This window comes from Malaclemys terrapin, chromosome 18 (assembly GCF_027887155.1).
Source record: "Malaclemys terrapin pileata isolate rMalTer1 chromosome 18, rMalTer1.hap1, whole genome shotgun sequence".
Lineage (NCBI taxonomy): Eukaryota > Metazoa > Chordata > Testudines > Emydidae > Malaclemys > Malaclemys terrapin.
Window position 1 is genome coordinate 11,255,465 of NC_071522.1, and position 13,854 is coordinate 11,269,318.

Consider the following 13,854-nt stretch of genomic DNA (forward strand, 5'->3'; position numbering starts at 1 on the left):
ATAAAAACAGAGTACATATAAGGCTGGGGGTGGGGGGGAGGCTTGAAGGGGCTTCCACCCATCCCTTGTGCTCCTTTGCAAGGCCTCCTAGGAACAGGTAGTGCAACAACTGCCATCTTAACTGAGTCAGGACCCTCCAGAGCAAAAATCAGCAGTCTCTACAGCTTTAAAGCTCTATACCTTGAGCTGAGAGCTGTAACAGACTCACATCTTCTGTAGATTGGGCACAGTGGGGGATGCATAACACACACACGGAACCAGTGGTAAACAATAGCCCCGGCTGGAGGAATGTACCTTGGCCCTGTTACCAGCGTGTAGCTACAGTTAAACACAACAGAGCCCATCATTTACATAGGGGCAGAATTTGGCCATCTATTTATAGATTTCTCCCTTGTAAATCAGGAAGACTAAGACAGAACAATGCAATATGCTTAAATTATTATCTGTTGGCTGTGTACTGCTGCTCTCCGGTCCCTTGAGAATGTAGGTGTAGGCTGCTGGAGCTCTGGTCCAGATCAGATTTGATAGGATTCTCTGTATGTTCATAAAACTTTTGTTTCATCAATCAAATATTAATGTGGGAAGCAATGAGTCTTTCAAGAGCATCATGGGCAGCAGGGAAACATATGCTTTTTTTTGGTGTTGTGCTGTTTGTAACAGTCTGCTCCTAGGGAGAGCTCTTTCTCCCGCAGCTTGTTATTTTGCTTGCACATTTCTTGAGTGGCCCCACAGATAGGACAAGGCCTTTCTGCAATGTAGCTGGTGCTATATCCTCTGTTAAAGTTACAGTTCATCTTTAAGGGTATCACTGGTTAGAGGAACAAAGAACTATGGCAGAGGACCACACAGCTCAGAGTGGGGGTTGCTGAGATGCTTTCTTGGGATGTCCAGAAATGTGAGTCACCCTGTTACCCCTCTGCCTCAGCATAAAAGGGAGATGGTGCTAGACTGTGTGGCAGCTCCCTACCAGCCCAGTCGGTTAGCCGGCCAAGCAAACTCCTTAGGACTCCACCAGTCCTAACTTTGACTTGCAGGTTAACCCTTGGTGTACTTCAGCTCCCCAACGCTCCAGAAGCATCTCCCTGCAGCATCCAGCCCGTCACTGATCACAGAAATGATCAAGTCCACTGCCTCCAAAGAGACAGAATATACACACCAGCTTGCTGGCTCAGCTAAGGAGGCACATCTCACTTGAATGTAACAACACCGAGATGAATTTATCATAAAATAAGAATATGTTTAGTAACAGATTTAAGTGATAATAGAAACAGAAAATGGTTACAAATAAAACAAAAGTACAGTCAGACTTCCCCATGACTAAAACTTAACTCAACAGGCTACAATCCTTGACTCAGATAAGTTTCTTCCTACAGCAACCTTTCAATGTCACTACCCCACAGGACTGGGTACCATTCATGCAATGCAGTGAGCACTGACCTTTCTGTTCCCTTAGTAATGGATAACAAAAGGGTTCTTTCCCCTTCTTATTATTGTACTGTGTACCTTTGAGATGTATACTTTTGATGCATATCTCCAAATAAAGTTCTTCTCCCTTGCTGTTTGTGCTAGTAAGAACATAAGAACACATGACACCGGTTTTTAAGAAAGGCTCCAGAGGCGATCCTGGCAATTACAGGCTGGTAAGCCTAACTTCAGTACCAGGCAAATTGGTTCAAACTATAGCAAAGAACAGAATTATCAGCTACCTAGATTAACATGCTTTGTTGGGGAAGAGTCAGCACAGCTGTTGTAAAGGGAAATCATACCTCAACAATCTGTTGGAATAATTTGAGGGTGTCAAACACGTGGGCAAGGGCAGTCCAGGTGATATAGTGTATTTGGACTTGAAAAAAGCCTTTGACAAGTCTCTCACCAAAGGCTCTTATACAAAGTAAGCTGTCGTGAGAAGAGAGAAGGTCCTCTCATGGATCAGTAACTGGTTAAATTATTGGAAACAAAGGATAGGGAAGGCAAAGGCAGAGCAGGAGCCCCATCACAAACACTATGCCACCAGAAGATCCCTTGCCCTGAGGTGATCCTCCTATGGTTGGCTTTGTTGGCGTTAGACCTATAATCCATCAATGATGTAGTGGAAGGTCGTCGTACCACAATCCAGAATCGAGGCCAAAGTCTTTCCACCAAAAATGATCAAATGTCCTAATTCAGGCCTTCTCTATTAATGCCGGCAGGTTTTAGCCTACATATACCATGGTAAGGTCTGACAGCACTACTATTTATAGGAAGAACAGGAGTACTTGTGGCACCTAACGAATTTATTTGAGCATAAGCTTTCGTGGGCTACAGCCCACTTCATCGGCTGCATAGAATGGAACATATAAGTTCCATTGTATGCATCTGATGAAGTGGGCTGTAGCCCACGAAAGCTTAGCCCACGAAAGCTTATGCTCAAATAAATTTGTTAGTCTCTAAGGTGCCACAAGTACTCCTGTTCTTTTTGCGGATACAGACTAACACGGCTGCGACTCTGAAACCTACTATTTATAGGGAACTGTACTGTGTAATTGAGCAAAAGTCAGGCCGTAAGCACAAGTAACCTCTATTTTGGGATTTGAAGCAGAGCTCAAATTCACAGAACAGCCCAATCTCCCCTTCCAGCATTTGCGAGGCAATTATCAACCGGAGTCACCCTTCCCCAGACGGGGGTACTTGAATGGAAGGAATTGATACCTCAGCCAGCGTGAATCATCACTGATATAGACCAGCTAAGGATCAGGACCATAATGTATTACACCTCTGATTCAAGGAAACACTTGGAACCAGAGCTCAGCAGATCTTGGTTGTTCTTCACCAGCTGAAGATCTGGCCCCAAACAGATTTGAACAGAGCGGAGAGAAAGAGCAAGTGAGAGAATGCAGTTTTGACAACCTCATTCCCCTTCACTGCCACTCCTTCCAGCTATGGTGTCACCAAAGGTTGGGGACCTGTTGGGGGATGGAAGTTAGTGCAGGACTGGGGAAGTGTTCTTGGTTAGGGGTTCTGTTTGGGGCCATGCAAAAAGAGCTAGAATATCAAAGGGATCTACTGGAGATAAAGGAGAGGATTGGTGGGGGGGGGGAATGGAAGAGACCGATGGGATGGGGGCGGGGGAGCTTCTGGTTGTTTCAAATGGTGGAAAGGAAGAGTAGGATAGGAAGAAGGAAAAGGGAAGAGTGAGAAGAGACATCAAAATGTGTGGTACAAATCAGATAAGTTTTGTCCTTATCTAAACTAGTAAGCCTTAATAGCTTTGCCCAGTTCTAGCCTTATAACATACAGGCACATAGGATGGCTGTTCTTTATAATCAGCTGGTGTGATGCACATTGGCATGTTCTCATAGGGGGACAGCTGATTGAAAGCTCTGGGGGCAACCACCATGTCATCTCATTTGTACAGTGCTTAGCACAATGAGGCCTCTGCATGCCTTTCTAATACACCTTGTAAATAATTATACTGCTGCAGTAGATGGAACAATAGTTCATCTTGAGCTAGTACTTTGAATTGGACTTTCTTTTCTTTTGGGTGGGGGAGGGAAATCAGTATGGAATTCCAGCAGTTCCTGTCTTTACCTCTGTCATTCTCTTATCTCGGTCTTTCTTTCTCTGATGTTCTCCCTATATCTTTGCCATCTCCCTCCTACCCTCCCCCCCCCTTCCACCCCACATTTATCTACGTATGATTCTCAGCAGTGCCATGCTATACAGGACTGAAAGCAGGCAATGTGACAGTGATGGTGTGTTCAGATCACATGATAAGATTATCATCCTCTGACCCTATCTAACCAAGCACAGCACATCAAAAGCCATGGCACACAGACGCAGCTTCCTTACTAGAATAAAATAAATTACTTCTAGGAAACATTAGTCCTAACCCCTCTCAGATAGCACAACTGTAAATTGTCAAAGCTATGCAGCAGGGTTACATGGCCCAGTTCATTATGAATTGCTTGGAAAATATTCACTTTTGTCTTGGGACAAATGGGGTACTTATGATATTGAAGTGAAGACCTGGCCTGGATGGGGGAAGCATGTGTATGTATAGAGAGATCTAGCAAGGGATATGGACTTGATTTGTCTTTAAATGCAGCAAAGAGAACACATGTTGCTGGTGGGGAATTAAAGACACTCACACACATAAATGCTGAACCTGCAGCTCTTCTCTTGCTGGTGTAGATCAGCAGTAACGTCACTGAACTATAATATTAGACCCTGCACAAATGTGCGTGAGATCAAAATCTACCATAAGGGTGCACTCCTCTGTGCAGGAGCCAGACTGTCTCAGGGGCTGACTCAAGGCTGTGGAACGAACTCCCACAGAAGTGGAGGACCATCACAAATCTCTGCACCTTCCATCCCAAGTGCAGAGTGTATTTCTTCAACCCAACTTCTCGCGTATAAACACAGAAGTGTGGACATTTAAAAATAAACCCTAAAGCTCCACTGCACATGCAGTTCTCTTGGGGCGAGGATGAGAGAGAGAATGAACCACCCGACAGATCTTGCTCATGTAACTTAGTGCTCTACAGTGTTCTGAAAACCTATGAAGAATAGAATGGATCAGACCCTTTGCCTCCTGTAATCTTATCATGCTAGTGTGTATCCTGCTCCTGACTGTTTTACTCCTTGTTTTCTTATTCCTGTTGACTATATCTTGGAATCCACTTTTTTGGGGGCACACTGAACATATTTTGTTCCCTCCTGAAATAAAAACAAAGAAACAAAAAGATACTTTTTGCCTGGGAATTTCATAGCTGGCCAGTACCATCTGAACATGCCATTTTCCCATTCATTTCTAACAGTAGTTAGGCATCCAAATCCTGTAGGTCACTTTGAAAGTCTCAGCATTAAAAAAATAATCATTCAGTTCTGCAAACGGAGTGGTTACCATTGCAAGGTCAGCATTTGGCACCAGATACTGTAGAGTGGTATCTGGGCTCGCATAATATTTTCTCGTATTTAAAATAGGGAGATGGCTGAGTGGTACACGATTCTTTTAAATGGTGATCACTATATGCAGATCATCAAGCTGTTGAGATGCCAACACAACAGTTTAGCTTATCAAAAAGAAGATCAAGAGGTGACTTGATTATGGTGTAAAGCTACCATGGAGAAATAAACTCCTGGTGAGATAATACTGGGTACTAAGGGGCTGTTTAATCTAATGGAGAAAGACATATCAAGAACAAAAGGCTGGAAGTTAAAGCCAGACAAATTCACATTGGAAATAAGGAACACATTTTAAACAGTTAAAGTGATTATCCCTTGAAGTGATAGATTCAAATCAAGACTGAATGCTTATGGAAGAGATGCTTTTGTCAGACAAGTTATTGGGCTCAATACAGGGTAATTGGGTGAAATTCTTTGGCCTGTGCAATACAGGAGGTCAGATTAGATGGTTGAATGATCCCTTCTGGCCTTAAAAATCTATGATTTTATGAACAAAAGATTTTGTGAGAGTGAGATGATACCGGCACTCTGGTCTCTGCAGATCCCCACTGAGAAACAAACACATCACCTTAAAAATCACATCTCAGTGATTGCATCTCTGATTTCTTCCTCCCACTGAGAAAGGTAAAATATTAGGGTCCAGATTCTATTTGCATATACTCCTTTGTCACTGAGGAGCAACTCCATGGAAATCTGTGGATTTACTCTAAATTCACACTGCGTAACTGAAATTGAAATCTAGGCCATGTTGCCAGACAGTCATATGCATGTAATCTCATCAAGGCCCCAAACTACATCTCCTATTAGTTCAGTCCAATATTAACTATATTTGCCCATTTACCATGGGTTTTTGTTTTTTTGGTAGACATACTATTGTCTAGTTGATAGATCACTGGACTAGGACTCAGCAGACCTGCGTGCTATTCCCAGGTCTCTCACTTGAGCTTGGGCAAGTTGTTTCATTTCCATGTGCCTCAGTTTTCCCATCAGTAAAATGGGAAGAATAATATTTGCCTCCTTTGTAAAGTGCTTTGAGATCTAGGGTTAAACGTGATGTAAAAAGTAGATACTGTTGTTATGCGACTGGGTTAGTAAAATATTATTACTTTCTGTATCATCTTTCACCTTCTCAAAGAGTAGGAAAGCCAATTGCATGACTAGGCTAGTATATTTCCAGGACAACTTTGCAAAGGGACATTTATCCTTGTATGGTAAGTGGGACAGAACACTACACTGTAAGTACTAGCAAGACTCAGATCTCAGTTACTCATCTGTAAATCTGGAGTAACTTTGCTGACCTCTTTAGTTACTGAGCATTTACACTGGTGCAATGGAGATCAGAATCTGGCCCTCAGGATTTCAGCAAAGAGCTTGCATTCTCCCTGAATGACTTGTAAAAGCTGAGTTTAGATTTTGAAGGCTGCAGTGAGCTCGTCTGATCTGAAAAGAATGCAAGTGAATGGGGGGCGGGGGTGACATCTTCATAACTGAACAGATGTGCAGAAAGGTGGGTCCCTAAAGGGACTTCTGAATTCATTTAAATTCTGTTTCTTTTCTGGTGCAGATCATGGGAAGCTTTTTAGATTTTTATCAGGGCTTTTAAGCCTTTCAAGGGGAAAATATCTTCAAAAGAAAACTGGGGCTTGCAAACAATAGCAATGCCCTCCACCAGCGGAATTTAATTTAAATTCTTCTCTGCAGCCCTTCTTTCAATAGTTAGTACAGGGCTAAAGGGGTGTGTTCCTTTCAGTATAGCAGGACTTGCAATGCATTTTCCATGTGTCTCTCTCTATTTCTCTTATTTCTAAAGTACTCTGAAAATACATATATATGGAGAATTGTTTTAAAGATTCAAAATGAATATTGTCTTTTATGATAGTGACAGGCTACTACGGATGCTGTTTTCTCAAGAGAAACCTATTTCATATCCCCGCAGGGAGGAATGTTATCTATCGAGGATGTTTTAGAGCTCCAGAAAATTTAACAGTCACCTTTCCAGCCTCTTTGATACAGTCCAATTTGACGGTGGAGATGTGCTCTGAATTTTGCTCCAAGAAAGTAAGAACAGTTCTCATTTCACTTTTCTCTCTCTCTCTGTGTGAGTGTTAATTTATGAAGTAAATAGAGATGCTTAGTGTCTTTGGAGCTGTGGATTCAAAAATTAGTTTCCAAAGGACAGATTTCTTCAAAAGAACCTCACCGTGGCATATCCGGTCTAATTATTATTGCTTATGTGGGGGAGAAATCAGAATTCTGCCATTAAAGATGATGTACAGGGAAACCAATCCTAAGTGACCATCCAGTGGGCCAGCAGAAAATAAAGTGACATATCATATTGACTAACAAGTACAAACCTGAAATTGATGCTAAATAAGGCAAATTCTTCCCTTAGAGATTCAAATTCAGCACCTTGCCTATACAATCACACATCTGATTGCAATGTAGACATACCCTAAGGGGGTTGTACTGCCCCTATAATGGCATCGTTAAAGTGATTCCACTTGTGTGTTTAGATAAACCCTGAGTGGAAAATTCTGACTTAGTAACATCTTACACCCACTTTGCACTGGTGCAAATGACCACACAGTGGCTAATAAAGTTCTGCTACTTATTTATTGGCCTGTAGACTGACATAGGGGTCATAAGAATGTAAGAGTGGCCCTATTGTGTCAGACCAAGGGTCCATCTAGCCCAGTATCCTGTCTTCCAACAGTGGCCAGTGCCAGGTGCCCCAGAGGGAATGAACACAACAGGTAATCATCAAGTGATCCATCCCCTGTCGCCCATTCCCAGATTCTGGCAAACAGAGGCTAGGGACACCATTCCTGTCCATCCTGGCTAATAGCCATTGATGGACCTATCCTCCATTAATTTATCTAGTTCTTTTTTGAACCCTGTTATAGTCTTGGCCTTGGCATACATTCTCAATCAGCTGGGTTTACATCTGCATAACTCACTCCGTTGACTTGAGTAAAGATGAACTGGTGTAATGGAGTGGGGCATTTGGGCCAGGCACTTTCTATTGAGAGGCAGTCCATGCCCCCCGCCCAAGTTGGGTTGTATCTTTGTGCAGAGGAAGAATCGTTTTGTGGTCAGATTTAGCCTAAAGCCAGATGACATGGAGTAAACCAAACATTCAATTAATTTGTCTTCTAGTAACACAAAGTGATTAAAACTATTAAGGCATGAAAAACAAAATCTTCATAATCACTAGGTAGAGTAATTTTAGCAGCTTTTATCCCTTGATGGGGAGTGGGAAGTCTTTTCCCAGTCAACATATCCTTTATGCCACCTCCTCAGTTCAATGTGTTTTGAGAAAATGCCACTGAAGCGTTGTTCTGTGTTAATTAATTACCATAGTACGTGTGCGCGCATATGTAATACCAATATAGGGAGTGTGTGGGAATAAGGGGTAGAGCAAAGCACTGAATTGAAGGACTCCTGGGTTCTATTCTCAACTTTGCCCTTTTGTACACAGGGACATACAGGGAAATCAATCTGAACTACCTAAAAGTGTGAATTTTAAATGAATTAGTTAAATCACATTAAATCTCTGTGCGGACACTCTTATTCAGAATTAAAGTGGCCTTTATTCAGTTTAGAAGTGAATTAAACTAAACCGAATTAAGACCACTTTAATTGGGAATAAAAATGTCCACATGGGTTTAATGGGGTTTAACTAATCCACTTGTGAGGTGTAATTATTGCTTGTCAATTTCTGAGATGATTGTATGGAAAACCCTGGAGAAGAAAGGTTATCATAAACATGCACTCAAACACTAATGCCTACATTTTCATAAATGACTGGTGATTTTGGGTGCTTCTGTTTTTGGGACACCTTAAAGGGGCTTGGTTTTCAGAAAAGCTAATTCATGAGTACTTGATTAAGATAAGGCCCTTAGGGGTCAGATCCAGCTCTCACTGAAGAATATGGGAGGCTTTCTGTTGACTTCATTGGGAATTGGAACTTGTCTTAACTCAGTAAGATAATAGGAAATGGGCCAGATTTTCATCTGTGTAAATCATCGTAGCTCCATTCGCTTGATTTATATTCCAGTAGCTCCTAGAGAACCCATTCAGGGTCACGGCCCCATTGTGCTATATGTTTGTATAGTGTACAAGAATTGTTCCCTGCCCAAAGACCTTGCAAGGTAAAATAAGCAGAGATTTTATTTCAGAGGGACAGCTAATTTAAAGGTATTTTCCTTTTTACTCTTAGAACAGGCCAGTTGATAGAAATTTGCTAAATGATGTTTGACTTGGTTGCAAAATGAACAGGCTTATTTTCAAACAAACCTCAGATCAGCAGTAGCACTTGAGGGATTCACTTTTTTCGATGACGGGCACTGCCTTTCTTTGCACATGTTAGTGCTTCTCTGTGCTTTTTGGGTAGTCGCAACTGTGTTCCCCTGTCTCAAGGAAAGCTGCATCAAAGGTTTAGCCGTGATCAGAGTTGAACTAATTATATATGCTCTTGATCTCTTGGTAATTCATTAATTGAATGGGTTTATAATAAAAAAGAGTTTTAGAGGCTAGGGTTAGGATGCATTTATGTAAGTGGTGAAGAAAATGCTGTAAGGAAGGCAAACAAAAATAATTAGAGCTCTATTAACTAGAAAACGAATGTTTAAGGGCATGGGTGTTGATATTAATGGGACTCTGGTGCAAGTAAGCTACTCATATGAGCAGTAAGGGCTTGCAGGCCCTGATCCTGCAAATGTTTACACAAGTAGGAGCTTAATATAAGCTGCTAGATTCTGCCATTTTGGGGCATGTCAGGTAGTAACTTTCTCCTGGCTCCACTGAATTCAATGGCAAAACTCCCAATGATATCAATGGAGCCAGGATTTCACCCCATGAGCCCCAAGAAGTCCCATTTGTTTCAGTAGGATTGTGGGTACAGTAAGGCTGGATCCAGCAGAGCACTTAAGCACATGCTTAACTTTAAGCCTGTGGGTGGGCCCACTGACTGCAGTGGATCTACACTGCCAGAGAACTGGAGTAAAGCAGTAGAGAATTGGGCCCTTTGAACTTCAGTGGGACTGTTCACGTGCTTAAGTTTAGGCACGTGCTTAAATCCTTTGCTGGATCAGGGACTGTGTCACTACGGAAGGTGAGATTGACAGAATGGGGATGGATTGTAGTTGTTGATTAAACAGTAAAAGGAAGTTGCGGCTGAATACATTATTTGGCAATCATTCCATTTTCTGCATAAGCTATGCACAAAATCTGAATAATCAGGGGGCTGAAGATAAAGAGTTGCAGCCCTTTGCACTCGTGCGTTTCCCAGAACGGTTGTGGGGCTCTCAACGAATGCAGTACATTTGCTGAAAATTGTTCACTGATGAAGCCAGCTCCCTGTTTTTTCCCTTCCCCAACACACGTTGAAGCCAAAAAGGAAGATTTTATATATTAATTTTTATGGAAATAAGCTCTTAGAAATTCCCTCCAGGATTGAAAATTGCTCTGCATTTTCAGAATCACATCATATTGCTGAAACCTTAATGTTGTAAATAAAGTAACATTATTATCTGAAATTCTCCAATCATTTTGAAAATGTACAGAGATTTGACAGTTTAATATACTTGATGAAACAAAACAGTTCAGGCAGTTGAAGCGGAGATCTTCCTTTGATTTAAAAATTGCCAACATATTAAAGTCAATGGCATTGAAGGAATGGGGAAGGAACGCTTATTAACTTGGGCTCTCTTTGGGGCTGGCAAATGTGCAAGAAACTTTAGTGAAAAATGCACTCTCTGTGCCGAAATTGGCGACCAAGCCATGTTTTCTGGCTGAGCAAGGCAGCTGACATTTAATGTTGTTGGGGGAGCATTTCCTGAAATGTGGTAATTGATTGGCTTGACAGTTTTTTCCACTCATTCACGGGCCTCATTGGGGCTGACACACCAGCCCACAGTATGAAGTAGGGGTGAGAGAGTAAAACCCCGTTTGTGGTTTACTTGGGAAGAACCTTCACAGGGAGCCAAATTCTACACTCAAAATGGGCATCTGTGTTAACTTCAAAACCGATGTTAGAATGCATGAGCATCTGTATTCCAGCCAGTGGGAAAGCACTGGTTACCCCATCCTCACGCATAGTGAGGCAACCACAGAGAAATGTTGGGGCTACCAGGAGTGCACTGCACTGGGGGATATCCCCACAATAATAAAAAGATGAGGGGCACATGTCCATCCTTTTTCCCAAGGGTGGCACCCATGCTCACACAGCACATTATTAGGAGCACAAATAATAGGCATGGAGGCTTATATGTTGGTGCTGTATCTGGGTCAAGCTGAGTATGTGCATAAAGAGAGATAATTACTCAGTGAACCTCTGGCACTGCTCCAGATAGCCCCTTTGCTTGGAAACCTTTAGAAAGATTTCTCCCTGAGGATCTAGGGTTTCAGCCCCCCACCCCCCCGCACACACACACACACACTTTCCCCTTGCTGGATATGAATTCTCTGATGCATATTTACACACAGTATACTAGTAGAATTTGGCCCATTCACTAGGCACATCTAGGGGAGGTACCAGGTATATTTAGCCACAGGATGTAGGATTCGTTCCAAGTTCTACCACTTATTTGCTGTGGCCAAAGCTCCACTGACAGTAGAGAACCCTGCGAAAGGCACTGAGATACAGATATAGAAAGAGCAACAAGAAATAGCTCCTCAAGTCAGTAGAGTCTGACCAGCATGATGCTTATGTAAGCAAGAGGAGAACTGGGCTTTTCGTGTCTTGCACTAGTTTGAAACACTGAGCCTAGTTCACCACCACACTGTATCTTACACACCAGATCAGAGTGGCAGTCATTTCCACATTGGTGGAATTGACTGCAAAGGGGACAGAGGATAGCAAATCAGGCCCATTTGCTGAGCTTTGCTTACACTTTTGCAAGCTTTCCATAGGTGCCAACTTGCTAAGAAAACGATGCAATTTTATTCTAAACCAAATTAGGAGAGGAAATTTATGATTTTACCTATGCTGAAAAGCTGCAGCTCTGTTTGCAAACAGAAATGGGACCATTATGCCCTTGGACTGAATCTGCAAATACTTTTTGACAATCTCATATCTCACTCAGTAAGCAAATGTTGGTAGTGAGGGCACAAATGGGACACACATCATATTTGACTCCTTATCAGAGACTAGGCACTGGGGAAGAGCAAGAGATAAGCCACTCAGCAGTTTTGTCACACGCTTCCATAGATGAGAATCGAGATGATTTTTAAAAGGCATTTGCTAAAAGTGTACAGATAGTGGCAGCTCAGCAAGCCATTCAAACCCTCTGTATGCTTGAACAACCCTTTGAACGTCTATTAAATGCTTGGTCATGGACATTTAGCTTTCCTGCTACTTGCACATGCAAATACACCCACACTTCATGGAAACATTTATTGGGACCCTGCCTTTAAAAGTTCCACAACGTAGCTCTTCTATGGTAAAAAAGGAAAAAAACTCAGATTCAGCCATTTTGTTTCTATATGCCCTTGTTCAGCAAAGCACTTCAGCACATCCTTCACTTTAACCACATAAGTGATCACATCCTTATTAAGAAAAGAACGTAAGCACATGTTTAACTTAAAGCCCCAGCTTTAATGCCATTGACTTCAACATGTGCTTAGATGCATATGATACACATATAGCAAGTCTAATGCACCAGCTTTATACCAGTGTAAATTCATTGAAGTCCGCGTTTTACTCCTGATTTACATCAGTCAAAGGAGAATCTGGCCCACCAGATTCTTCATCTCTTCCAGAATCCTTTGGACAGTATTTACTTTGGGAAAGAGGAGCTGGCTTCTTCTTCAGATCTGAAAATCTAGCGCTAGTCCTGGTCCTACTGCCCTTGCTCCTTGACCTCACCATTGCATGATGCAGTAAGAAGCCATACTGCTTTCCCTTTCTGCTCTGCCTGATGGCTAAGCTTTGCAGCATTTCACCTATTCTCCCCATTCCCCAAGAGAGACTGCTATGCTGACAATTTAATGCATTGCCATTAGAGTTGATTTAAAAATTCCAGTTTTTAGCTGGAAAGTTCCATAGGGAAAAATTCTCTCATTTTCACTGAAATTTCCTACACATTCGTTCCAGTTTTTTGGTGAAAAACTGAAGCCAAAAACTGACATGTGTTTGAAAACTGTTTTTGGTTTAAATGTTCCATCTTCTTAGGGGTGGGGGGAATCTAAAGTTTTGGGTTTCCGTTTTTTTTTTCCATTTAAAAAACTGGAAAATGGCATAAAAATGCAGTTTTTCCATGAAAATGTTGGCTTTTCCCTTAAAAGCCATTTTTCTTCAAAATTATGTTTTGACAGAAAAAGATTAGCCAACTGTAATTGCCCCTCCCCCCCCCCAATGAAAATGCAGTTTTTGACAAAGGGAACAAAAATCAGCCTTTGCAGTCACATGACTCAGCACACCTGGCCTATTTAAATCCATTTGTTCAAAAGGCTGTGAGCTCCTTTTCAGGAACAGACGCACTTTGCAGAGGAACTTTATGATAGAAGCTTCTTCTTAACATTGCAGATGTTAAAGAACAATACATCAGTTTAATTCTTAGGCAACCATTGGCATAACTCCTCATTCCAGGAACTAAAGGATTTCCATCCTTGTAACAGTGAGATATTCACAGCTATAATCGAACAGGCTGTATTAGCATCCATATGGCAGATGTTAACCCTCACGCCCAGAAGCAACTGGATTTCCTTGAGACAGATTTCCAGAAGAGTTCCGCTCTCTTTTAGATACCTAAATAAGGGCCATATTTTCAAAAGTGCTAAGCACACAAAAGAGTGGCACTTAATTATTTAGTTTCCTGAGCTTGTATTTATTTATAAACACTATGCAGTCTCTCTTCCCGCTGCCCCCTCCATGTGTCATTTTCATGTCTAAAATTAAATAAATATGCA

At 41.9% G+C, this 13,854-nt stretch overlaps 1 protein-coding gene across 2 annotated transcripts in view; it reads left to right on the top strand.

The window, feature by feature from the left end:
- Nucleotides 1-13,854, top strand: part of WSCD1 (WSC domain containing 1) — a 57,092-nt gene that overhangs the window by 30,334 nt on the left and 12,904 nt on the right. For both annotated transcript variants that reach the window (XM_054008498.1, XM_054008499.1), the window contains one exon: nucleotides 6,881-7,002. In XM_054008498.1, coding sequence (XP_053864473.1) covers nucleotides 6,881-7,002 — 122 coding nt within the window. The remainder of the gene's footprint in view (nucleotides 1-6,880; nucleotides 7,003-13,854) is intronic.